This window comes from Falco punctatus (genome assembly GCF_963210335.1).
Source record: "Falco punctatus genome assembly, chromosome: 6".
Lineage (NCBI taxonomy): Eukaryota > Metazoa > Chordata > Aves > Falconiformes > Falconidae > Falco > Falco punctatus.
The window spans coordinates 55,256,261-55,279,282 of NC_137585.1; the positions used below are offsets into that span (position 1 = coordinate 55,256,261).

The following is a 23,022-nucleotide window of genomic DNA, read 5'->3' on the forward strand; positions in this document are numbered from 1 at the left end:
TGTGTACTTCTTTTTCTAAAACAGGCTACTGCTTTATCATTCTACAGCATTTTTCTTCACAAACATGTCTTGTTCTTAGAAATTAACAACAAAGAGACATTGTGGCAAGCTTCCATGACCCTGGTGGTGGTACCGCTTGGGCTGTCACTGATGTCTTTGAGCATGATAGGAAGGTGTACCTAGGTATTACAGAGCTGTCTTTTCTTGTGGTGCTACAGGAAACTTTGTAGTTTTTGTAAGCTGCAGCATCAAAAGACAGACAGTGATGTTGTTACAAGCAGCCATTAAATAATTTTCTCTACTTAATGGAAGACTGCTGCTTCACTGAAGGAGGAATGAAACTGATACCATGTGGTTAAGCAGAAATGAAAACACAATGCAGAAATACTTGTTTTAGAAGCTTGTGAAAAACATCAGACCTAAATAGGTTAAAGGTACCTAATCAACTTGCTTTATAGTTCAGAAAATAGTTACGTATGTATTTTTAAACAGCTGCACAGACCCATATGAGGAATTGAAGTCTAACAGGGACAGAGGTAAGTAGCACCAGTCTTACTGTTGCTCACAGTTCCCATTTTGGAAAAAGCCTTGCGTAGGATTTTATTCTTCCTCTTTCCTAGAGGTAGAACACACTGCTTTGAATTATGAACAACAGTTTCTGTATTGTCTCTTTTGTTAAAGTTTTCCATCTATTCAACAACATCAGTTTCTAAGGAAATATGAGCAAGTACAGCTTGCATTTAAATTTGTTCTCTCACCTCAGTGTTTCTTCCTGCTGCAAAGTAGTCACGTGTTGTCTTGCAAGATGCTGTAAGAAGGTTCCCTGTGACCGTATAAAAGTTCACTAGTGGCCACTGTTAGGTAGCAGGGCAGTAAGAGAACTGGCTTATAAATCAGGAATTCAGTCTTTAGAAGTGTGCCACAGCTTGATCCTGTGGAAAGGTTTAACTGAAGTTCATTAACAGAAAGATAGGAAGTTTGATAGGCAGTTTATTTTTTCTTTCCCCAAAAGTGCAGCAGTGAACAGGGTCCTCTGGAAGGGCACTTTCTAAACAAATGTTCAAAACAGCAGAAGTATGCTTACAACATGCTACAGCAAAGTATGCTCACATACAGACAGAGAATAATACAAATAAAATTAATTTTCACTGAATCACAATAAATGACAACTGGTTCATTATGATGAAATTTGTATTTAGCTTGTAGAATCAGACTTAAGTTTTTTAACTTGATTGAAAATGTATTATACCTGCTTTGGGTGTGTGTTTGCACGTATGTATTCTTGTTACAGCTTTATTCCTCAAAATAAAGCCAAATTTACTGGGTCTATGCTGGGTAAGCATGTACTTGCTGTATTCACTTGTGCTGAAGTGATGATACTGAGTGGTTTTTGGTTTAGGATAATGTAATAAAGTTATTAACTGCATTTCTCCCTGTGTAATATTTACTTTTCCAGATCAGATCATTAAATTTCACAGCTCTGCTTTTGGTAATAACAATTTAAAAATTAAATAAATAACCAAAAAAATCACATTTTACCTAAACCCAACTCTGTACCAGTAAGGCCCATTCATGTAACACAGATGCCTTCAGTGACAAGGTACAGATACAGTCGCAGCCAAATAGCATATGAAATGGAACATGCAGGAAGACCATTTAGTTTTAAAATCACTTGGTTGGGAATTTGACTCTTATCCAGATCTAAGTTCCTTCATAGTGTTTTTTTTAATCAAGGATAAGAATTAACACTGTTCATTCAAGGCTGTAAAAATACTTAGAATTAACTCTTCATGGAAATAGACACCAGACAAGTTCCTGTTCTTCCTTCAGCTACATGCTTTTGCTGAACAGTTCTTAAGTCTTTACCAAAAGTGGGAGTGAAGCAGGTATTTTACTGGTTAAGTAAGGACTGACTAATTTCATTCTGAATTTCAATTTAATACATTTACTACCTATGACAGATTTCATGTATAGCATGGTTCTCAGACAGTAAGTGTGTAAGTTATTAAGCCTAGTTACAAAATGCTTTACAGGTATGTGCAGATAGCAAGTATTAATTTGGGTAAAACACCTGGTCACATGTACTGAATAGCCTGTATCAATTCTGTCAACTTTCATATTAGTTATTAGGCAAAAAGTGAAATTTTCTTTTGAATGATTCCTTATTATGGCTTAAGATCACTTTAAGAAAAGATAGTGCTGTGAGTTGCATATCTGTACCCATAACAGTTTTTTTTCTATTAAGAAGCAACATAACACACATGGCTTGCACTGAACTCAAGCGGGAACTTGACACATGACCTAGATTTGATAGAACTGTTGAGGGTTTAAAATGCAGCAATCAACGCATTTCACGCTAGCCTCCAAACAGCTACCAAAATAAAGTTTAAATGAAGAACAAGTCTGAGCAAAACACTACAGAAATGAACTTGAGGTTTAGCTCAGTGTGCAAGTAAACACTTGAGAGCATGAAAACAACTTTGGTTTTGTTTTTTGAAGACAAAACAGAGTCTGAAAGATATTGATGGGCAATACTAAGGCTTGAGAAACAAAAACCAGGATAAAGCTACAGTTGTAGTGGAGGAAAAAAAAAAAAGTCCTGAGTATTCAAAAGCATGTAAGTTGCCTGAATATCCAAAAACCTCTGCATTTATACAGATACTCCAGCTGAAAAGTTACCTTTCAAGTAATTTTTTTTTCTCCAAATATTTGGTCAGTCTAGAGATTTGAAACTATGAGTGAGATTGAAGACAAAAACTCTATAAAAATCTAACCTGTAGACCACCACAGAAGTTTGCAACTTTAAGCTACATGAAGGAAAACTTCTGTGCTTCAGAATTAAAAGTGAAGAAAGTTCAACTTTTCTTGTAGCATTGATGTATCCAGTTTGTGGGTCTGTGCACTGGGCTATGCACCTTCACAGTTTGAAAGAGTCATTACTTCGTTGCCTACTTATTACTTGTAGAAAGGTTTTTTTGACAGAAGTTGAAATCATCAGGCTTTCTGTTTGGGTAAAAGATCCAAAATAACAAACCCAAAGACTAAATAGTTGTGCCATAGTTTGACAAGGGAACAATCATCTTGCCTGATAACACAGTTGATTTGCCCATGAGCAACATGAACTTGTCTTGCAAAAAGACATACAATTCAGTGTTTCCAGAAGGTGTTTTGCCAATGAATCTATACAGAAGTTTATTCTAACACAAGTTCAGGTGTTTTTCAAGACTTCCAAAGATACTCAAGTTTGGGTATACAGGATGGCTGCATTTCAAGGTGAGCCTGATCAGAAGGTTGAAAAGACAACATCACACTTCCAAAGGGGAACCAAGTGACAGCGTACTGCAGTCAGGTGTCTGACAGGCAGTCCTTTGGTGTGAAGGCCACTTACTGCAGGTTCTGAGTAGTTAGGTCTCAACCAAAAAGCAACTCTCTATGAAGCACGTGAACTGCCTAAAAGAGCTCTCTTAGCCTAACTTCCAGTGAGCAAACTAGCTAAAAATAAATAAATCATTGCTTTCAAAATAATTTACCTTCAAGAATCTAATCAATGCAAGATGTTAGACAATACAAGACATTTGGATGTTAGAGACAGGTCAACCCTACTGTGGTGCCCCAGTTTGGTTTTTTGTGGATCTTTTTTTAGTATTACCTCTGTTCATATATTAAAACAGAATTAAGAGTTAGCTCAAGACACAGGCACACTTATTTGAATACTTGTTAGTCTCCACACTCTTGTTTAACTCACTAAGAAGCCTATATTAAACCCTAAGAGTTTTTTCAGTAGTACATAGTAACCCATTCCAGCATTTCAAACTAGAAGGAGGTTGAAATTACATTCTTGTCTGCAAGCTACCAAAGATGTCCTACAAAATTCATTGGTCTCATTTGAAGTGGTCTCATTGAGAGTATTTAGCATACAGATTTTAATTCTGTACAAGACACTTGCTAGTCAGATCCTGTGGTTTTGACTACTGTCTTCCTACGCTATTCTAGGCTAGTTTGCTATTGTCATTAACAGCTTTGATCTCAATACAGGAAACCTACAATTAAACATAGCTCTTAAAAGTCTGACATTGAATATGGGTGAGCATTACTGTGCAATAGCACCTGCCTATCTAATCCAACTCAAATATGCATTTACTGATTTTTAGAACAAAATAAACTGTTCAGATTCATAGGCATAGGTTCACCTCTGTGTCTGTGATGTGAAAAGTTACTTGAAAGACAAAAGTGGCAATCAACTATCTGAGCAAGACAGATTAACCGTGTCTAACGATTTAGTTAGAGTTCAGCTGTAAGATACACATATTGCACAAGGCAACCAGCTAAAGACAAGGGGTTTTCTTCCAAACAGGGTTTGGATAGCCCATTAAAAGTCTTCCAGCTGCGATCAACGAGAGTTACAGAGACAGACCTGCTGCAGTCACTGGAGAAACTGGTCAGTGGGAGCTGATTGCAAGAGGCTCTTAAGTGCCTTGTAAGGACTGTGCAGAAAATCTCCGAGCCCGAACACCATGACTGCTGAACATGAGCCGTGGGTCAAACCTGTACCTAGGGAAAGGAACAGTCTGTGAGTGACATAGTGACCCATAGCCCATAGTGACCGACACTTCTAGGAACAGCTGTTTCTAGAATAGCTCTCGTACAAGGCTACAGGAATAGTTGCTATCTTAATAGTATGCGGTGGGGACAATCTCACTACATATTACAACGGATGCATTATAATGACACAACTAGGAAGTTGATAGTCTCCAAAGAAACACACGCTAGCTACAACATACCAATAGCACAGTGGCACGTATAATATCAAGCATTTAGGAGATGCATTCTAACAGAAAGCTTTGGTGCCTCAAGTTACAAATGTTATGTAGCACAACTGCAAGGACATTTTAAATCGTGCTTAAAAAAGCTTCAGTCCAAATGATACTGAGTAAGGTAATTTTAAGGTAAGAAGTGCTACACCACTTGCAACAGCTGACTAATACATACACTTAGGTCCCCACAGGAAACCTTTTGCCAACAGCATCTCAAGGAACAATGAGAGCAAGTATTTGGAAAATGCCTGCCTAAAGAAACTTGCAGAGCTTTTCTTTGTCTGCAGACAAACCTGAGGTCACTTGTCTCCAACTACTTAGAATAGCTGAAGCTTACAGCTGTGCCAAGTCAACAGTAGCTGACAAGATTAAAGTAGTAGTATTAATACCATCAAGTTATATATGGTAGGTTAAAATAAAATAGAGATTAAGCATTAAAAAATAGAAGCATCAAGAAAGCATCTCTATTAAACAACTGAACATATGTCAGTAAGATTATATTCCATCATAAATACCTCTATAAAAGCTGAATTTTAAAAATACATAGTTATATTTAAAAGTATTATAATAATGAATCTGCATTTACCCAGGATCGAAGACACCTGGTGTACGGCAAGTTGCTCCTGAACAGGACTGCAGCATCATTAATCGATAGTTCATCTTTTCTAGAATTTCTTGATCAATTGTTTTAGCAATGTTATTGATCTGGTGTGGATCTGCGGTCAAGTTATATACTTCCACAAACACCTGTAGAAGAAAGATCCTGCACTGTATTAAGTCCTCAGTGCTAATTAACACTTAGTCATATTATATGGGAAGAGCACTTTATGGCAGCATATATTCCCAAATGTTATTTTCAACTACGCTGCAGCATCGCCACACAAGCTATATTTACCCTTACCCATGCACCTAAGTGGTCAAAGACAACACAGTGTGTAGGTAAAGCTAAAGTTTTGTGACAGTGCAGTGCTGTTGGAAGAGTTTTTACTTTCACCTAAAGTACTCGCCTGCTACACTACGGATTTTTTTCTAACGCATAAACGGAACCTGTCTTATGACTGTAAAACCACAGCAGGAGGCCATGGCTAAGCTGGTTGTCTTTTCATTAAGGGATCAAAATACACAATTTCATGACCACTGCATCACCATTATATGCTCTTCAGGTACTTTCAGCTGTCCAACTCAGACACGTCTTGACTAAATGTACAAAATATGCTGAATACAAGTATGCTATAACCCTAATACAAGAAAGTTTTTTTGTGTGCATATGCTTTGCGAACCTTTTTGTGTGCTCTGAGAAGGTTTGTCTGGAGGATTTTAGGGCAGATTTTTGGTACATCAAATCTCTAAACCATTCTGTGGGACAAACACTAGTCAACTGTATCTCAATAATTCAGCTCATATTTTGTCTGTGCTAGAGTGAGGCCTGATTGCAGATGATGTTGATTGAAACTGGCTGGGTTGTGTCTAACTTAAAGATGCATCTGGACAGACTTTGGTTGTAAGCTTTCTTGTAAGATTTACTGCAAGGTTTTGAAAGCCACATTGCTGCATCTTCCCAATACCGTTAGTCTTAATTTAGCTGACCTAGGTAAACTGAGTGATCAAGAAATGCTATAGCCATACCTTCTTACTGGGGATAAAAAAAAACAAACAAAAAAACCCAAAAACAGTGACACAAAGTGTATTATCAGATCAACTTTGGGGTCTACTTTTCTCAAGAAAGCTGCAACACTCATTTAACTTCATCATAAATAGTCAGAAAGTAGAAAAATAAAATGCAGGGTCTGCTCATCAGCATTTTGGTCTCCTATACAGTCTTTCTTGCTATCTCACTACAAAAGACATCTTGTAATATTTACTCCCCTGGTTTCAGTTTCTCATTGCAGACCACCTGAAAATGTTTTGTGTGGTGGTGTGATGACCAGGGATACCTGCTGTTTATGTATTTATTACACATCTGCTGACAATGCAGTTTACTAGATTTGTGACCCGGTTGCCTCAAACCCAACATGCTCTCTGGAGCAACTGTGTGCAAATGGGCAGAAGTCAAGATCAGCCCTGTAACACACCAAGTTTTGTGCATACAGTGGGTGCTCCACTAGTGAAATTTGAGCAGTTTCTGAAGGGAGGACGTTACGTCCCTTATACCCAAACAACCTACGATAAGGTTAGAGACCTTTCTCACAGTTGTGCCAGGCAAAGAAGTGAGCAATAGAAATTACTAGCCTGGCATTTCAGTTCTCCCCAAGAAAAAGAGTTGCAGGTGAAGGCAAGAACAGCAGAGATACAGGGTAACAGAAAGTATTTGTCGTACAGAAGACCCCGACACATGGAATTAGGGTAGGACAGAGAACTGAACCCAGCACAGCTCCCTGTGAGGCTGTTAGGCAATAATCATAGTTTAGGTCTCTTCCTCACTCCACTCCCAGCCCCCCCCCCCTTTTTTTTTCTTCCTAGAACCTCACTAGAGTTCTAGTCAAACAGTCTCACCAGTAGATAACTACTTCACTGTTTATCTTGGAAGCAATGCTAGTCTGGTTTTCAGAGTACTTTATGGAAACCTTGAGAGCAGATAAGAGTGCAGACAGTCACTTGCACAGTTGTGAACAGTTGACGTCTGCTAGTCAGACAGAGACTTACCTCCCGGTCATCAAATTCACAGTACTGCAGATCCCAGGAAGTTGACAGTGTCCTTACACAAGCATATGTGTTGTTGTAGGAATCTTCACAGACACAGTCTGGGAAGCAGTGCTATGAAGTGAGCAGTGAACAAAAATATCAGAGCAGGAAAAAAACCCAGATGAACTAGCAATACTTTCCCTAGAGTCTATACCAGCTCAAGCCAACAGCAGTTAACTGACAAACACAAGAATCAGTCTAACACATGCAAGTCTCCACTGGGGATTTTGAGGAAAACATCTTCTAAATTTGAGAAAGTGTTGTTAAACTCACCATGATTAAGCACATTTTGCCTGGGAAGCTGATGTAGACTGAAGAGAACAGCAATGGGATGCTTTACTTTAAGCAAGCTTTCTTTAATTCAGGAAGTAGATAGTGACTTAAGTAATAGTCACAGACAAGAATTATGCGATGAGGTCACTGGGAGTTTAGAAAGAGCATGATGTCGCTGCCACCCACATTGCCAAGCCCACACCTTCCTGCATATTTCTCTAGCCCCAAGACCCTATAGATTCCCACTGACAGGGTGACGGCGGGCTGTATGGTCATACAGACATGACTTCTGCAGAGCTGTATGTCTCCCTCCAATTCTTAAGCGTGGCACAGGACCTGCAGAGCTAGCTTCTACTTACCAAGACACTGGGAGCTTACTTACAGGTTAGTCCATACAGCAAACAGCTTTAATTCAGCAGCTATTTTCTAATATTAACAAATCTCGTCTTGCTTACTGTGACTCCAGGTCCTAGGCCAGGACAGGTAGGATCACTGCCATTGTATCCTTCACCTTGGTACTCCACCAAGAAGTCTGATCTCCATGTCACATTTTTGTCTCCTCTCTAGGACAAGAGGTTAATGGGACTTAGTATCCACTCCGCTGTGAAACAGCAGCTCTCCATGCCTGGTATAACACCAATACTTACAAGGCAGCTTAAGTCATGGTCCCTAGTTTGAGTCAGTCTTAAAATAATATTTAGCTTTAAGTTACAATGTCTTGTGTAACTAGAAGACAAGGATCCAACTCCAAAAACATTAGAACCCCTTCTTCTGAGGGCTTGAAAGTAGTCTTCAATTTATAAAGAATCATGCAGCGATACCAAATAGGAGCCATGTGGCCAGACACTACTATATTAACAGACAAGATCCCTACAACAAGGCCGTTTCTCTTGAGTTTGTATCAGACTACTGCAACAGATGGAAAAAGATATCCTCAGCATGAAAGATAAACAGCTTTAAGAAGCAACCAAATTTTAAATTGCTCCATTTGTAGCTGCATTTTAAAAGACCAACAGAAATTTAAAATTAATACACAGCACCATCACAGGCATATACAGCAAAATAATGAGTTTCAGTTTTGATTCCATCAGAGTTTAAACTAGATGCCTTTTACCTGCTTCTGTCTAAAGAACAGCTTAAGGTTTGGATACAAGGTTTTAAAAGCAAAGCACTGTTTTAAATCTGGATGATCTCCCATGTTTCCAAGTAAGCTGCCTTCAATTTATAGACTAAATTTAATTAAAACTAAATGGATCAACTGCAAGCAGCTTTATTTAAATAGGCTTCTGCTCACTTATTGGAAAGGTCAGGTTTACATTATGAAACCACAGGCATCTTTCCAGAGGTTAGGGGGAAACACTAGTTCTACTAAAAATTGAGACAAACCAGAAATTTAAGAAGCCTACTTTTCTCCTATGTCTGTGCTGAGAAATCCCAAGGAAAAGGGGAGGCAGGATGCAAGGTAGGAACAACATACAGTATTCAAAACAGGAATCATTACAAATGGCAGGATTAGCCAAAAAATGACAACTTTCTATTACAAAATAACCACAGAGCTGTAGGTCTTATGAAAATACATATACATTTAAACAAGGTACCTACTTTTTAAACTAAGCTACGAACACCCCCTGTGAAAATAACATCAAGGGAAGAATCTGGGTTATGAGTTGACTCAGTCTATCGAAGGAAGTAGTATTCACTTTGAAGAATAACCCCTGCGAGAATTAGTAGTTACTTGTCTGCCTGTCTACTTACCAGCAGTGGCAATAGTGACATCCCATCCATCTGGGTCTTATTCAAGTCATACCCCGCAATATCCAGAATAGTGGGACCCAAATCAATATTTGCAACAAGCATCTGCCGGGTGAAGAAAACTCACTTCAGAACACCAGAGCCTAACATATGTAATAATGAGAATTCTGTATTTTAACTACTTGTAATTTTAGGTACACCTAAACACTACTTAATTTCATCTTTCTAAGCTAATGGATCCTATAACATTCAAAAGCAATGACAGGGTCTTTGGAAAGTGAGCTTCACACTTCATTTACTTCTGTAGCCTGCAATTACTTAAATTTACTGATTCAAGCAAGAACACAAAGCTTTTTAGACTGAGGTCTTTGCACTTTCCATCATTCATGTATGCAATTTAATTCATACATATATATGCAGGAGGATAAATTATTACCTAAAGTTGATAACTGTGAAACAATATTAAAAATAAATCTGTACTCCAATTTCACTTCTTTCTTACCTTGCTTGTCTGATTTGGTTTTATCCCTGGTCCTCGAACTAGCAATGGAACTTTGATATCAAACTCATATAACTGCCGTTTGTCTATTGGCAAAGAAAACTGGCCTATACAATAGAAAATGGAAAAAGTTAAATGGCCTCTTAGTTTATGTTTTAAGAGTCTTGTGTTACATAATTTCCAGCAGCCAGTTTAAGTCAGAAAAGGTTCTTAACCTGAACTACACCCAGACAACTTCAAAGTATAAGCCTATCTTACAGTTTAACAAGTTTGATACCACATTTTTAGCTGCACAACATCATACAGACAGGTCTTTGACAGTTTTTTACTGTTTAACTCCTTCATGGCAAATCTTCCTACAGAAGAGAGAAGACCTTTCCTCCATTTCTATACTAGTTTTTTTTTGTATACCAGGATACGTCATTAGAGATTAATGCTAAAACCCAGAACCAACCAAACAATAAAATCCCTAAACACCCCACACTGCAACTCCAGATGGTTTTGCAACTCAAATCAGTACTTCTTGTCTACAGTTTTCCACAGCTTCTGTTCCCATTTTCTGGAGTGATCATGAGGATGAAATGTTACGTAATTCCTGGATCTTCTACTAATATTCAGTAAGCAGTGAAAATTTTACCAGTGTGGAAGCCGTTGTCTGATGTGTAAAAGATATACGTGTTGTCCAGTTCTCCATTCAGTTCCAGTTTCTTGATTAGCTTCTCTATCAGGTCATCTACCGACAGCAGAGTTTGCCATCTACACAGAGTAATTCATAGTAGAATATGAAAGATTGAGAATAATTCTGACTGCAGGTAGGGCGTTCTTATTGTTTCAAGTCAACAGTGCATGTACTATAACTGGATTATTTTGCTTGCAAATCCTGAAAACAAACTTCATAGATTACTACACTGTACTTTTGGAGGCTGCAATTTAAGATAGGAAATAGACTGTTTGTCTTCAGTTCTTATTAATTTTATTCTGTAGTTTCTGAGAAAGATATGAAAACACTGATTACTTATCTGGAGACAGTCAAGACCAACTTTGAAGCAACACTGTGGCAAAGAGTCAGAGTTATCTCCTGCAAGGTCACTTGCTACTAGTTCTTCCTATGTAGGTTTTAATATTAAAATACAAGACTGACACCAATGTATACCATTATGGGATCCTTTTTGCTTGATATCGACATCAGTTATTTTGTATTATTCATATAATATCAGGGTCCATTATTCCAGTACAGCTAAACCCCCTGAACAGCTAGCTACAAGTTATTACCTTTGTCATGGGGTTTGCTGCTGAGACAAGTGACTGCTCCTGTTAAGTCACCAACAAGCCTCCACAGACTATTACGCTGAATAACTAGAGTTACTCAATTCTTGGATCCTGTTGTCTCCAGGCTTAATTTAAGCTTTTTTGTTGCATGATTTTACTTTCATGTTTTGCAGAGTAAGAGCCTGAAAACTTTTGTTTTCCATCTCCAAAGTGACAAGCTAATGCCCCAAAACTGCTTAACACTGACTTTGTTTCAGAGCTTTTAAAGAAAATATACATACAGCTTAAATAAATACGCTTCCTTTCTATGAAAAGAAGGGAACAAGCTTATCTTCACATTACTCCCTACATCCCCTTTTATAAAAATGAATCAAGCACCTGCCTTGGCCAGTCAGGTATTCCCATGTAAAAAGACCACAGTCTGAGAGTCAGGGTTAATAAATCAGATTAGATGACAGATAATCACATTTGACATACATCATGTAAGAATCTGGAATTCAAATGAAGTAGAAGGTAAGGCAATTTTTTATTAAAAGCTGTTGTGCACTGAAAAAGAAGTGGTAGAGACACTGAGCATTGATGAGTCTTTTTTATGATCAATGACGGCCGCATTTGGGAGTAAAATATTTCTTAAGCCAGTGACAGGTTTCTTTGCAAAAAGTAAACCAAAAGTCAGGTCTGCCAAAATGATGCCTGACAACTATTACAGATAATTTGACATGTATTGTCAGACTTACTACAACCCTTTTAAAAAATACACCTTTTCTTTTTTTTTTTTTTAAAAAGTAGAAATCTTAAGCAACAAAAAATTTCTTACCGCTTTCTATAAGCATCATCAAGGAACTGTATTGAAGAGTTAGTCATTGGAGTCTTTGCTTGTCGAATTAACCAGTGCTTGTTCTGAAGTAGACAAAAAGACTAGTGAGAGAAGTATCAGCTTTTAAACCTTTCTTAGACCATTTCAACAGAAATGTTTAGGGTAAAACATCCACATGATTCCTGTGAAATAGCCAGGCAATGCTATCAAACTGACCTGACTCCAATTTTCCCCCCTTGGTTCATGTAAAAATCTAAGTTGCAAGTGTAGAATGTATTACAACCACATTAGGTGAGAAGAATCTTACCTCTGTGAGAAGAAAATAGCTATGGATCTTTTCAAAGCAGTTCAGGGAAGAACCTTGTGAAAGGAGCTAGGGAAGGGTCTCCCAGAGATAAAAGCCTGAGACAGGCCTGATGGAAAAAAAAAATTCTGAAGGATCGAGCAGCATTGCAAGATTGGACTTTGCTGTCAAAGTATGGTTCTTTTGGGACTGAGATTGGCAAGCACTCTTACGGAGGTAGAGAGGTGAAAAGAAACTCCTGTATCCAAAGCAGTTAGGACTACCTAATTTATAGACAGGTGAGGACAAAATCTGTAATGGTGTCACTGTCAGATTCTCACTAGCCTACGAACTCGGGACTGAAGACTACTGGAGGGGAGCAGAAACATTGCCATTTTATTTGGATTTTTTTGACTCTGGAACAAGAGTGTTTCTTTAGCTGAAGCATGATTGATTCTTCTAGCTGCAACCCCAGCTTCCACAATCAGCCCCTACCCTTCTCCCCTCACCCATCCCCCCAAAGTAACGGAGATGATCTGACTCCTCATATGAGAGGTGATACTCCCACATCCTGAAGCACCAGTCTGAACAGGGTCAGCTGCTGTGCAAACACATGGGAAGGTCTGTTGTGAACAACCTGAAGGCTAGTATTAGTGGGGAGCCGAATAAAGGAGAAAGTCATGTCAATGCAGCTTTACCCTTTTCATTTAGTCAGAGGTGACCCATTCATCACCCTCAGCTTCAGCCTGTATTTAGTTGGTCACTCCTCTCTGTAGAGCCTCTCATTACGCAATCTCCCTCCTGTCACAAGTGAATGACTGAACAGGCTCAGGCTTTTGGGACTCACAATGATGTGAGTCATATCTCCTCCAATTATTCAGCTCCCCTCTTTTCTGTTCTTGCCAACTGAAGGAAAGATTTTTGGCCTGGAGACTTAATACCATGTCCAGTTTATTTTGATTCAGTTTTATTCAGATCTCTTTTATAGTAGCTGTGCAACAATTCTCTGGAGAGATGCTAAGTGTATTTCAGCAAGAAAACACAGCATAGTCAAGACCAAACATCTAGGAGTTGTGTGTTGGTTGAGAGAGGAAGAAGTAAGGAAAGACATCACAGACCCCATCCCCAGCTCAGCAAAGTTCTTCAGAGAACAAAGGAGCTGGCGACTTCACCTGTCCACCAACCATATTTCACAAGATGTGTGCTTAGGAGAGGCCCTCCGTAAGGCACAACCATGCTGGATAATAAGTCACCAAGTGCAGCAGAATCATCTCTTCTGTACGATTATTTTGTTCTTTGTACCTTTCTCTGAAGTTTAAAAGCTTCACACAGCACCTAAACACCTTTGTGGATTTCAATAAACTTCACACTGACTCAGGGTCCTCACATCTGCTTCTCTGTCAGGTCTCATTTCACCAATTACATACAAAGCTGTCCACCAATCCTGCTGCCTCCCTACACCCCATTTTCAAAGAAACTTTAGGTCTTGAGACAGCATACCACGTCTTGCCAGCAGAATCTGAACACAGCTGTGCTCCAATTTTGCAGGAAAAACTGCATGCAAGAGAAATACCCAACATGTATCTTAATCACGTTCCCTCTCAGAACAGCTTATACAAACCACTCCCTTCTGGGCCATCAATAGTCCTGCTTGGGAAACCAAACAGCTACCCATCATTTGATAAAGTTCACAGCTGAGGATCCTAAGCAGGAATTAAAATGTCAGACTGGGGCCAGTGATGCACAACAGCTTAACTCCTATTTTTCACTTAGAGGTTTTGCCTAGATGGCTCCAACTTTTAGTACCTCTTGCCCACATACTGTATAAGGAAGCTAGGCAACACTAATTTAGGAATCAAGACTGTACAATGTAAGACTGTCAACCAAGCATTATAACACCAATGACTTGAGAGTCTAAGCCTACGTACGTATTCACTGCTATTGCAGGAATTATGCTTGCCATAGAAAACAGTGAACCTCAAAGAAGAGTTAGGCTTCAAGACAACACTGCCAGTTACAGAAATGCACACTTAATGATTGTAGCTATTGTGTCTAGGAAGAAAGGCAATGCTAGTCTGTTCCTATCATGAAATCTAGTAAGACTATTGTATCCACAGATATTAACTACCAAACAAAGTCCACCCATCATTTTGCTTTGTGTTATACAGGCATATGCAGAGCTTTTGTTTCACATAAGGGAACCCCCACATTGTATTTTTTGGCTAGCTGCTGACTTTGCTGGTCAAGTTATTTCTGGCTCACTATATTAAAAACATTCCATTATTAAAGTAATGGAGTCTCAGGACAAAGTTAGGGATCCTTTTATGAAGAAAAAACCCCCACAAAAGTCTGATTCCTACTCCCTAGTTCCAAACTTAACAGGTTTGGCTACAATATTTGTTACTGCCTGCAGCCCTTTTCTCCCCCTTCACTCATGTTTTCATATCATGCTGATAAGCACACAGTCATTTTGCAAGTTACAATCTTCAGCTAAAAACAAGTTTCACCCTGTACTACGTGAGTCACAGTGACCTTGGAAGAGGTATCACTGGGCTCCAGATAGGCATTTAGGCCATGTTATCTTAGTCTTAAGATTCAGTACAAATGTTGAATTGAGTCACACTGAACAGTAGCGAGTTCTGTATTTTAAACCAATTGAATCAAAAATACAGAACTTTTGTAAGTCAAATATTTCACCAGATTAGCTGTTTGTGACTTTCACTTATTGGCAGAGTAAACCACAGCGGATTAGTCTGAGCTAGACCATATTTGGCCAAGTTCACCGGCAGTGGAAGGGACTGCCCTGTCACAGGGACCTCTGCAACTTTGTCGCATTAGGCTCAGCAATTCTGGTTACAGGTTATTTCAACAAATGAAAGGTAAGTTTTCAAAGTCCTTCGTGACTCTGAGCCCTGCAGTTCATGATTTCATGAAGCCCTCTGGTTAGTCTGATGTGCTTGTCACCTAGGGGCAGCTTTGCCACGAGCTCAAGTAATGGACCACCCATCCCCACAAGCAGATGTGCACAGGAAGACAGGGTGCTCATTGTTATTCACCTGACCTTTGCTGAGCACACTAGCTATGTGTTCTCCTGAGAGCACTGAAAGAACATTTTAAGAGCTTCAGAGCAGTCTGGAAATTGGACAAGGTATTAACTTTTTTCCATTTATCAATCATAATTCCATTGTACTGCCTTATTTTTGCCACTATATTTTTTTATTCACAAGATATTATTGTATGCAAATATCTCAGAGTCACAATAAGCATATCTTACCCTGACAGGCTGATTAATGTAACTAGTAGTCATGGTACAAGCCTATTCTACTCACTGTTTAGACTTGACATCCTGGTCAGGGTCATTGTCTACTACTCTCATAAAATGGTGGTATAACCTATGCAGATTCTTGCTACTTAGCTTACCTTTCCATGAATATTAAAATTGCTGTTTCTTGGTGCACTGACATTCTGAAAGCTCTTCATATACTGTGGAGCAGCTGTCCAAGGGGAGTGCGGTGCTGGGGTTGAGATCATCATAAAGAAAGGTTCAAAATTAGATTTATACTCCAAGAAGTCCAATGACATGTTGGCCTGCAAACAGTTTTGTTAGAGAAAGTGTCACACCTCCAAAGGAAAAGCAAGTATTTGAAAAATACAAACTAGACTTAACTTAGATAGAGCTCAGTAGTAACTGGAAGATTTAAACTATCTCAGAAACTTACTTCTTGCTGATCTACAAATGTCCAGAACAGCAGCTTAAGATGAAAAAAAATCTCAAGTGTTCATGTTAAACAAATCATTTCTCCCACATCTCTAAACAGCTTTCTACTTCAGATCTTTACCTTAATGCGACCTGGAAAGCTCATCAAAAGTTTGTGCCTATTCCAAGTATCAACAAATTTCACCTGAACTCTGTTTTCATCAAGTAAAATCAGAGCTTTCTTTAATACAGTCTGAGTCTTTCCAAGGCTCTCAGATGCCATCTCCTGCCTGACAGAAATAGCAATAGTTCTGGAAAAAAAAAAAAAAAAAGTCCAGCCCCACTGTTTATAGCATATGTTCATTCTGTGGCAAGCTCCTAGTTTATGAGGCATGCCACATTTCTGCTGGTGAAGTCAGAAGCTCTAATGAAGGACAGTGCCAAACTCCACTCACTCATGCCACTTAATTTTCATTTCAGCCTATACACAACTTCAAGTAGCAAGTTAGAAGAGAACCTCCTCTAGGTGAACCTGCTTTGGCAGGGGTTGGACTAGATTTCCAGAGGTCCCTTCTAACCCTGACCATTCTGTGATGCTGTAAGTTCCATTTTGACCTTCCCTTACTCAGTGTTTGAAATTAAAGCTTCAAAGGTATTATTCACAGATGAGTTGTTCACTACTCAAATCTTGCAACATTTTCCTTTCTTGTTTGATTAGTATATCCATTCTGGGTATCCTTTCCTTTCTCTAGAACAAGTAGTACACTAGGAATTCCCTCCCCATCCTTCCTCCTAACTTGTACATCCAAGCAAGCAGGGTTGGACTCCAGTTATATGACAACAGAATCAGGGGAGGAGAAGCCAGTATGATGTAGGTAAACTCATAGAACTTAGATTTTGCTAGGAGCTTAAACTGCAACATGTCAGGACTGCAGTGGACAGATTCAGGTGTTCAGATTCTCAACGCCAGACTTAAGCACGCAGATGTCCTCAGTCAGGACAAAGCTGCTTGTGCATCACATCAAGCAACACAAGAACTCTGCATAAGCAATCCGCTCCTGTGCGCTGCCCATTGAGCAAATTAAGCTCAAACACTAGCTCTGAAATGCTAAATGCGTATTTGGTGACTACAGGCAAAAGGCAGAATGCAACATGCTGGAAATCAAAATATGCTGCTATATCAAGAGGTATCATACCACAAGTAAGAGGTTTATGCAGCAATGATCTACTGGTCAACATGCTTACGAGCTGCTGAAGGATCAAAAAAAGACCAGTACAATGCCGTAATAGGATAGCCTCACTTCTGGCTTATCAATTCCAATCTAGCTTTAGACAGCGTAAATCTAAATTTAAATCAGACAGTTGTTCAGTACCCTAAGAAACATCAATCAGTTCTGTTCCTAGCAAGCAGCTGTCTATGTTCAAGAACCCACTGGAATGAAACTCTAATTAGTCTCAATGGAAGACTACAAATCAACTGCACAAGGAGACTTCTCTGAGAAGAATCTTCCCGAGTGCCACATGTGACCTCCCAGCACTACCAACTCATACACTGTAACAGCATGTTGAATTAAGACTCCAGCCTGCTGGGTGGAAGAAACACTCCCCCCACCCCCAAGCTAAGAATATCTGGAACAGGGCCTCAAGAGAGCTAGGATAGCTCTTCCAACTTTCCTTTAAGTATTTGATACCTTTGTTACCTCTTTACCTTAAGGGGGTAAAAAGGCAAAAAACTTCCCCAGTCAGCTACACATTTTGCACAGTTCATATATTGCCCTCTCACACTATGGGGGATTGATTAGCCTCTGATATTTCCAAGTCATCAGTTTGATGTAGTTAGAGATTACTAACATACTAACACATCACAGTATCTAACAAACAAAACATGGTATGAAGTTATTTTTACATGCTTAACTTCCCACTGAAATCTTGGCCCAGTTAATCTGTTACAGAAGTTGTGTATTGTAATGAAACACATCCTTCTGTGAAGTAATTTAAGTCATTGCCTACATGCATCATGTTCCTCATGCACTGCAGCAGTTAATACTAGCTTCTCTCAGTGAGGCTACTGGCTAGCAGATGAGCAATATCCCTTCTTTTCCACAGCTCCTACATGCAAACTTCCAATTTCTAAACATACCAAGAATCTTGCTCTGCTGATTAATGCCCATCCACCAACACGACAGCACAAGCATGTCATCACAAACTAATACAGCCTAACAAACTATCATCCCCTTCCCTCCCCAGCCTCCCCAGTGTAAGGGGCACTGTCTGGTCATAAGCAACTTCTGTAACACAGGTGTTGCAAAATTTCTTACCAGTACATCTGTGAGATAATCTACACTGTAGTTCTCACCATGCTTTCGTGCTTTGCCATTTACTGAAAGAGTATAGTTGTAGTACTTCGAATTTTTCTCCTATGAAAAAGAAAAGTCATGTGCATATTTATACAAAGTAACACGTACACTGATTACTTGAAATAATACAAATAAGCTGCCAACAAGCATTTGTCAAATAGGTTATAAGCATCTGTCATAAGGACACTGCAAGGATTCTCAAAACTGATCTCCAACAACAAAAGTTATTTTAGTGCTATCTCACACTGCTTTGGCTTTACAGGTCAGGGGCTTTCCCCAGCCACCTTAGCAGGAGTAGCCTTTGTGAAAGGCAAGGATCTGATATTCAATAAAGGAAAAAAAGGTAAGAAAATTTGTATTAAGTTGTTAGATGCTCTTTGTCTGTTCTTTCATGACCAGAAGAGTTAGAATACAAGTTGGATTACAAAGCAACTGAAATTAAGTATTTTGAAAAAGCATGGTCACATACCAAAGCATACCAAAAACTCCATCCAGGAGGGACATGACCTACTCCCCCTGCATCCTCTGCTCCGTACTGAAAAAAGACAGACCATGACTCACAGTTTCAGTTATGATGAATAAAAGCTAGAAGTTATCTTTCATATTCACATGCTTTATTCAACACTAGCCAGAAACCGCATTAAGCTAAATTCAATGTCAGAATGGAAAAAAAATAATATATGCATATAAACCCACATGTATAGCCTGTTAAGGAAGTCTGGGTTAAATAGCTAGAAAGACAGCAACTGTAGGCTTGGCATCCACCAATAAAACTTAAATTTTATTCCCTGTTCTACTCTGCACATGCAAATACTCAGAGATCCTGGAGAACATATGTACTTCATCAGGTAATGAGAGGTGATCAAAACACACAAGCAACGAGACACTCTTAGGCTTTGTGATAACAGTTCACAAGATACTAAGGACAATTTCACATAGACCAGCAGCTTCAGTTGCCCTCTCCCAAAATGTGGTATGAACTATAAGCAATGCTAGCCTCTTGTCACCTCAGTGCCAAGCGATCTACAACAACTAGCCTTTAAGCCTGAAAAAAAAGGAAAGTAGCTGCTAAATCAGTGCCAAACTCAAAACAGAGGGTGCCTCAGAGAAACACAACGGGTTTTCTCAGGGTTGTCCTCTCCCATTATATGGCTTGCCTAACTGCAGGGACAGGAGACTATGCTGAGTCAAGAGATGCTCAAGAGGAAGTCAGACAAGTTTCACTTCCCCTAGCTGCCTCAGTAACATCAGCAGAAACAAATTTGTGCCTGGCTTGAAAATTCATTATTCAATTATCCCACCAACATATTCCACAAAGAAATAAAAGGAAAATAATGCTGCCAAGAACCCTGTAACTCATCCAGCTCCAAATACAACTCCATCACACAAGAGGAACACATGATCCTAGAGCTTTCAGCACTGAATTTTATGTCTTACCAGAAGCTACTACAAATCACAGCTTAGTTAAAAACAGAAAAAACCCAAAAGCACACATATACAAGTGATTCAGTAATAAAGTGTTAGGTAACCTCTGTAAAGAGCTCTGATAATATCTATTCTCCCAAAGAATTTGCCTCAGTGGGCATATAATATTGAAAATACCATATTAACTCCTAAAAACCCACCACCACCAGTCCTCTGATTCAGAGCGATATATCAGTCACAAGTATTGAAACAAACCAGTTTTTTTTCTTTAACATTATTCTAACATCAAGCCTGGTCCGGCACTAGTTTGATTCTGTTCTTCAGTACCCCAAGCCAGTCATCTTTTCATTTGCCCCAGTCATTAAAATCATTACCTCTAAAAATTAACCCATCTGAATGTAATAGAAAGAGCCTTTGGATTCCATCACCCTTTCAAAACTAGCTTTTAAAAATGGTCAGGCACCTATAGAACCTGATTTTAACCAAGTTACGTTAAAGATTTGAACCTTCAATCTTATTTATCCCAACTCAGCAAAGAGAACTGTTCATTCAAGTAACACCATTTTAAACATTTTGGGGACCCACCATCAGCTACAAATATAAAAATCAGTAAGTGTTTTGGAAAAGTAGACAAATGCAAGTGAACTGCATAACAGTAAAAAAATAACCAGAAAATACCTCATTCAAATACTTTCCAGCAAAGAATGTTTGATAACCACACATAGTTTTGAGCAGTGCTGGGAAGGTGTATGGTTCTTGAATCTTCTGCCACAACTTGCTGCTACAGTTTCCTTCCAGAGTGTTATTGACAACGTGATGATTATGTGGATACTTTCCCGTTAGAATGCTAGCTCGACTGGGACAGCAAAGCGCACTGGGAACATACTGGAAAGACAAAATGAAGAAATACAAGGCTGACATTGTAAAACAATCTTTCCTCAAAAGTTGTGGTTTTGAAAGATCAGCTAATAGGTTGATTAAAACATTAAAACCAACATTAAGCATAGTTGTTTCTGGACACACAGAATTGCATCCCCAATATTTTCACTAGTGAAAAGCTGCACATAAAACCAGTTTTAAGTTTCTGCAGCATACACTCTTCAGCCCCCTCCTCCCCCCCAGATTAGATGTGGTTCTCATACAGTAGCAACTATCCATTATTTGTCAGTTGATTCACCCCATTATTTTAGCCACGGCAAGACATTAGAATATCAAAAGAGCAAAGTGGGTTTCCAGCATGCATAAAGCTGAAAGTTTTAATTAGCTTCTTTAAGTGCTTCTCAGTTTGTAATAAAAAAAATACCCAGATTACTCAGTATTGCTTTACAGCTTAAGGAAGTTATCACAAGCACTTCTAGGAAGTAAAACTTTCCCTCTCAGATTCTGAATGTAACCTTAGGCTATGCTAATTTGGAGACCTAAATGTAGTTAGAAATAGAATTTTAAAAACACACACACACACATACAGACTTCATAAAAGTATTACCAGTTTTGAGACCTTAGATACAAACTACACAAACACATACCTCCCACAGAAGTCCCAATAGTTAATGTAAACACTTACGGCATTTAGGAAAGTTATTCCCATTTGCGCAATGAGAGCATTAGTCTTCTTTAGGGGGGTCTAGAAGAAGGATACCAAGAAGAAATCAGCTAAGAATGTAAGAATGCTAGGTAAAGTAGGGGAGCTGAAGCAGTCGTATGACTACCCGAACAAAGGTTTGCCACTCCAGTTTTTAGGCACTGCCCAGGCAAGCCACTCGGACTGCCTTTTCGCCAGGGCCGCCTTGCGTGACTGGAGCGGTTACGCAAGTCAGCCCAAGAAAGCCAAAGTATGGGGAATTATCAGGAACCACCTGCAGCTGCAGAGGCTGCACTAGAGAAGCCCCAGCCTCGACCGGCTTGAGCCTCGGTGGCTTCCCAGGGAAGCTTCGCTCACCCGAGGAAGCTCACCACGACGTTCCCTTAGCGGGGCAACTCAGCCGGTAGGCGCGGACAGAGACCCTGTCCCCGGCTGGGGGCTGGGCCCCAGCGGCGCCGCTCATCACCCCAGGCCCAGCGGCCAGAGCGACCCTCGCCGCACACCGTGCCCTCTCCCAGTGTCCCCAGCCAGGCTGCGCAGCCTCGGCGGGCGGCGGGCACCCCCAAAGCGAGGCCGAGGCCTCCCACCACGCTCCCACCGGGCCCCACGCACGACCCCGCGCCTCCCGCTTCCCTCCCGGGCGGGCCCGCGGCGGTGCCCCCCGGCCGGCCGGGCTGGCGGCGAGCTACGCGGGAGGCCAAGGGCCTGGCGTTACCATGCCGCCCAGGCAGACATCCTGGTCGTCGGTGAGGACGAGCACCACGTTGGGCCTCCGCGCCTGCCGGGCTGCCCCCGCCAGGCTCAGCACCAGCAGCGCGGCCAGCGCCAGCCCCCGGACCACCGCGGTGGGGGCCATGGCGCAGCAGCAGGGACGGGCGGGCCACCGGGCAGAGGGACGGACAGAGTCGGTGCCGCTCAACCCCGCGACGCGACGAGACCCTCACAGCCGAGAGCGGAGCCCCGAGCAGCAGGGCACAGGCCCGCCCCGCCCCGGCATATGACCCGGGGGAGCGGCGGGGGGGCGGGGGGGCGGTGTCACGTGGCCCGGGCGGCAGCCGCGGTGGGAGCGGCCCCGCCTGCTCCCCGCCTCCCCGCCGCAAGGCCCCGCCCCTCAGCGTGGCTCCGCCCCGCAGCATGCCCCCGCCTCCCTCAGCGTGGCCCCTCCCGCTGCACGCAGCCGGGATAGGCTGTTGCCATGTGGGCGGGAGCGGGGGTCGGTCACTGGAGTTGGGGTTTCGTCCGCCCTGTACCCCCTCACAGACGCCGGCTGCTGCCTGTGGAAGCTGAATACTACGGCGCCTGAGGGCGGGCTACGCAGCATTTTGGTCAGAGGGGGTTCTTTTTAGTTGCAAAACACCGTAGCTTGCTACCAAGTTCCTGGCGTTAATCAGCCGAGGCCATCGGTCCGGCAGCGAACGTCTGGCCTGTTTGCAGTGCTATCCCCTCGTGCGTCCCAGACAGTTAATTCTCTCGGCTGGGGGGAAAATAATTTAGAAACGTTGAGGAAAAGCTCAAGGCAGAAACAGACAAGGAGCACGGTGGGGGCAAGGGGAGTGCCGGGCACTTCGGGTG

The 23,022-nt window shown here is 40.9% G+C and overlaps 1 protein-coding gene across 2 annotated transcripts; it reads right to left on the reverse strand.

Moving 5' to 3' along the window:
• Positions 1-972: 972 nt before the first annotated feature.
• Positions 973-22,465, reverse strand: GNS (glucosamine (N-acetyl)-6-sulfatase). 2 transcript variants are annotated; one of them, XM_080390776.1, is made up of 14 exons: positions 22,166-22,465; positions 21,433-21,492; positions 20,547-20,753; positions 18,913-18,978; positions 18,405-18,503; positions 15,810-15,977; positions 12,107-12,189; positions 10,658-10,776; positions 10,024-10,127; positions 9,525-9,626; positions 8,225-8,332; positions 7,458-7,568; positions 5,401-5,561; positions 973-4,545 (listed from the first exon to the last, which is right to left on the reverse strand). In XM_080390776.1, exons 1-14 carry the CDS (start codon positions 22,304-22,306, stop codon positions 4,467-4,469), a joined length of 1,608 nt encoding a protein of 535 aa, XP_080246902.1. In that variant the 5' UTR covers positions 22,307-22,465; the 3' UTR covers positions 973-4,466. The 2 variants fall into 2 exon arrangements, with proteins under 2 accessions (XP_080246902.1, XP_080246901.1); XM_080390775.1 differs by having other exon boundaries at positions 973-4,551; positions 22,166-22,464.
• Positions 22,466-23,022: the final 557 nt, after the last annotated feature.

Coding starts and splice junctions, on each gene's coding strand:
- GNS (XM_080390775.1), bottom strand. CDS start 22,306: ATGGCCCCCACCGCGGTGGTCCGGGGGCTGGCGCTGGCCGCGCTGCTG. Junction 21,493..22,165: donor ATGTCTGCCTGGGCGGCATG/GTAACGCCAGGC, acceptor TCCTTCTTCTAG/ACCCCCCTAAAGAAGACTAA. Junction 18,979..20,546: donor CTGGAAAGTATTTGAATGAG/GTATTTTCTGGT, acceptor GTCTTTTTTCAG/TACGGAGCAGAGGATGCAGG.